This window comes from Microtus oregoni, unplaced genomic scaffold (genome assembly GCF_018167655.1).
Source record: "Microtus oregoni isolate MIOR12 unplaced genomic scaffold, Mior012 000068F_ref0000429, whole genome shotgun sequence".
NCBI classification, from domain to species: domain Eukaryota; kingdom Metazoa; phylum Chordata; class Mammalia; order Rodentia; family Cricetidae; genus Microtus; species Microtus oregoni.
The window spans coordinates 1,700,709-1,704,929 of NW_024543975.1; the positions used below are offsets into that span (position 1 = coordinate 1,700,709).

Below are 4,221 nucleotides of genomic sequence, written 5' to 3' on the forward strand. Positions count from 1 at the left end.
TGGGGTTGCAAACTGCCATGTGGCTCCTGGGAATTGAACTCAGGTCCTCTGGAAGAGCAGTCAGTGCTCTTAACCACTGAGCCATCTCTCCAGCCATCCCCACTACCTCTTGAGTCACTTAAGCCCAGTTAACATTAGCTGGCACTGGTTCCCACCAGTGGCTCAGCAGAGTACCAGAGGAATGGGTATGGATCCTCCAATATTCCTCCATGTGCATGAGGACTATCCCTGGAGACACTCACTTCAGGAAGGCCTTCAGTGAGGTAGATGGATCTCTCAGACTCCTGGAGTAAATGGCTCTTAGGGAGGAAAAGAAGACATGGTTGAAGAACTGAGACAAGAATTAGTGGAGCTGTAACCTCCTGTCCTCAGCCCTGGAGCTCAGGCTAGCCCAGCCTGACAAGGGCAGCAACTAGTATCAACCACAGTCGCCTCCCAAGAGTGAGGCCCTGGCAGCTAAGGGCGTGTCTGTTAGGCTTCCTGCTACAATAGAGCTATTTTGAGTGTCATGGTGTTCTCAGGGGCTGGGATGGGGATAAAAGCCCAGTCACTAGCACCCTGTGTCTGCCCTCCCGTCTCTGAGCCGGTAGGGAGGCATCCTTTCTCATTTGTGTGCATATTTTGTGTTTGCTTCGTTTCCTCTGCTTTCTGTCTTGCAGATAGTAGGGCTGCACCAGATAATGTGAGAAGAAAAGGGGCATTTCAGATCCTAAGTGGGCCATGTGCAGGAAGACAGACAGGCAGGCAGGCAGGCAGGCAGGCAGGCAGACAGACCTCCCCACACGCACACATTCTAACCCCACCACTAGGAGGCGCCCGAGCACACAGATATGGCTACCTCTGAGCAGAGTTTGTATTTGTTCTCTGATTTAGCAGTCTGGCCCAGGTGAGCCATAGACTAATGAATTCTGCAGTTGGTCAAGGGCTGAGTATGAGTACCGGCTCTTCTACGCCGAATGTTGTTTGTTACCGCGGTCGCCCCCTGCCACCCGGCAGCACTGCTACATCTCTAGCTGGGAGGATTTCGGGTGTAGAGTGTGAGGCGGCGACAGAGGAACCCTGGGAAGGGAAAGTAGACCCAGAGTCAGAAGAACCTGCATCCCTCGGCTCTCCCTGTGGTTTCTTCCTGGCTGCTGTGTTTGTTTCCTACTCTGTCAACAAAGAAAGACCCAAGCTGATAAAGGGTGGGGATGCGGTGGAACCTCGCCGCCCTGCTGGCTCTCCCTCCATGGTAGCCTGAGGAGCCTAGAAGGAAGAGACCTGATTCACCCAAAGCACAGGTGCACCGGGCACTGAGCTGAGTCAGGGCGGAGTGAGGGGGTGGGAAAGGGGGGAGGGAAGATTCGCTCACCCGCCGGGACAGCGAACGTGCACCCACACGCACGCTCTCCCTTAGTTCAAATATCCCAGTCCGACTTTCCCATTGTTGGTTCGGATTCGGTCTCCTACTGTCTCCCAGGACTTCCCCTCCACCACCACCACCACCACCACCAAGAAGTCATTGTCAGGAAAGGGCAGAGAGTGCTAGGTGACCTGGACCTCCCTGGGAGGTCAACTGCACAGAGAGCGCTCTCCATCCTCAGAGCACCAGCCTCACGTCTCAGGCCATGTGGAGAGCAGACCAGGATGGCAGGAGCACCCTTGGCCGGGTGAGGACCCACTTAGGTAGGCAGGTTCACCAAAGACGTAGCCTCACTCTGGAGACGGAAGTTTTCTGGGTTATCCCCACTTGGCCCTCCCTGCCCCTTTCTCATCCATATTTCCTTCTCCTCTGCTGTCCAAACCGGACCCCTAAGGTTCAAGAAGTCCAAAGGCTGGAAAAGTGCACTGTGTAAATATATTGACTTTATTTGTGTCCATTCGGACGCCTCACAGACAACATCCAAGTAAAAAGACCGTTAAATAAAACGCCTTCAGCTATTGCAATGCAAAAATAAATATCAATCCTTCGGCTGCAGCAGCAGGCGCGCTGCGCCCCAAGTCCCCTCTGCCAGCCCAACAATTATAAAAAGTGTTCAGCGAAGAGTGTCGCGTGAGTGTGAACGGATGTGCGCTGGGGTGGGGCACAGTGGAGCGGTGTGCAAAATCGGAGTTGCAAACCAAAGGCTTTGCAGCGGCGACCCCAGGGTCGCGGCGAGCCGACGCAGCGCGGGCCGCCTCCCGCGCACACTCACAGCAGAGTTCTTACTGGGGAAGAGTTAAAAAATAAACATTTACAAGGGCAAAGAAAGCGACTCCCCTCCCTGGCGTCCCCGAACGGGCTCCGGGGCTCCGGCGTGTCCTCGGCCGGGCAGGAGTCAGAACGAGCGAGGAGTGCAGATCCCCGATGGTCCGGGCCGCCTCGGGGTGCGGGTCCCCTCCGGGTGCGCCCGCTGCTCTCTGGCGCGTGGTGGCGGAGCGAGTCCCCAAATCGGCTGCTGCCTCACAGGGCCGAGTCGGAGTCGCTGGAGTCCAGGCTGTTCCTCAGTTTGCAGCTGCCGAGAGGCTCCCTCTGCAGCGACAGGCTCTGCGTGCTGCGGCGCAGGCACTCCAAGCTCTGCAGGAACGACTTCTTGGCCTTCTCCTCCTCCATCGGGGACACCCCCTCCTCCTCCACCTCCTGGATCTCGTCGAAGGTCACCGGCTGCGTCTTGAAGCGGGACTGGCGCGGCCGCCGCAGCCGGCCCTTGCCCTTGGGCAGCTTGGCGGGCCGCACGGGCTGCGGGAACTCATCGGCCAGGCACACGAAGTGCGGCATCACCGCCTGGTAGTTGGAGCAGATGCCCATGAGCTCGCCAGGCTTGGCGGCTGCCATGGCGCCGTCGGTGGCTGCGGGGCCGGGGGGCGGCGGGGCGCCCGGGCTCTCCGGGGGCGGCCGCGACTCCGGGGTCCCCCGGGAGGCGGCAGCCTGAGGCTCTCCGGGCGGGGGATCCAAATCTGCTGCGGGGTGGCGGCGGGCCTCGCTGGCCCGAGCCGGCGCTGTCGTGGAGGGATGGCGGGCGGGCGGGCCCGTCGGGGGACGCGGGATTGTGCTGCGCTACTCCGCGGCGCTCCTGGAAGCTCCCTGCAGCTGCTGTCGCTGTCGCCGTGTGCCTCGCGGCGGCCCGCCTCGTCGCTTATATAGCCCGCCTCTGCCCACACGACTGCGAGCTCGGATGACAGCGAATGCCATTTAAAGCGTGCGAGTCCCGCGCCCTTCCGCCTGACGTCGCCCTCCCCGCCACTCTGGGAAAGTAACGGCCCCTTTCCCGGCCCCGCCCGCCGGGCCCCGCCAGCCACGCTCCGGAAGGCGCGCCCCGCCTGCCGCGGTCCATCCAGCGTGAACACCCCGCTGCTCAGGGACCCTGTTACCCGGACCCACAGAACTGGGCCACCGCTGTCGGTCTTGGGACACCCTCAGACTCAAGTCTAGACTGACCGCGGGATTTCAGGTCGCTTCCCCGGCCCCCAGTTCCAATCACTCCGGAGGCGCAGACGAGGCGCAGACTCTTCTGCCTGGAACCGTGCCAGACGCACTGACTACAGGGCAGCTGCTGGTGTTCGCAGCCAGGACGCCCGGAGCTGAGCTCCGAGAAATGGGCAGGCTACTGAAGCCCTGCCACCCCCCCTCCCCAGCCACCTTACAGTCGGGGGGGGGGAGGGAGGGAGGGAGAGGGGGGCACGCTCACGCATGAATACAAACACAGCCCATTATTCCATTCCAGTTCTTCCCTGCATGCTTTTCTCCTCACTCTCTCCACCCCAAGTCCCTCTGGCACCCCCATTCATGAACCGCAGAGTGGCACTTGGATAGGGAACTAACAACAACAAAACAACAATAATAGCTCCCATCTGGAGCACTCTTTCTATCAGAGCCAGCCAGCGAGCTCCCTGTACATACATTATCTTGTTCATCCTCCTAACAGCCGAGTGGGATAATTAGTATTCCTTCAATTTCACACGAGAAAAGGGAGACTCGGAAGGGATAATTAACTAGAAACGGATGGAAACAGGTAGGGTGAACTCCAGAGCCCAACAGTATGGGTAGCATTTTCAAGACAAATCCCACCAGTGAGTGAAACAAGACCTTGGAAAGAAGGTCACAGAGCAGCCCTTGCTCAAGCTCCAAGGCCCCAGGAGGTAACTCTTTGCACCCTGCCTGCGGAACCAGGATGCTCATGGCCTCTGGCAATAGAGGGTTATCAGTGGGGTTTGGCCTGCATATATACCCACTCACCAGGGTCTTTTAAGAATTTGTGTGTA

General features: G+C 59.2%; 1 protein-coding gene across 1 annotated transcript; it reads right to left on the reverse strand.

The window, feature by feature from the left end:
* Positions 1 to 1,825: 1,825 nt before the first annotated feature.
* Positions 1,826 to 3,292, reverse strand: CUNH11orf96 (chromosome unknown C11orf96 homolog). Its single transcript, XM_041641287.1, is given in 1 exon segment — positions 1,826 to 3,292. A coding segment is annotated over 1 exon segment (729 nt). The 5' UTR covers positions 3,152 to 3,292; the 3' UTR covers positions 1,826 to 2,422.
* Between the last annotated feature and the right edge of the window lie 929 nt (positions 3,293 to 4,221).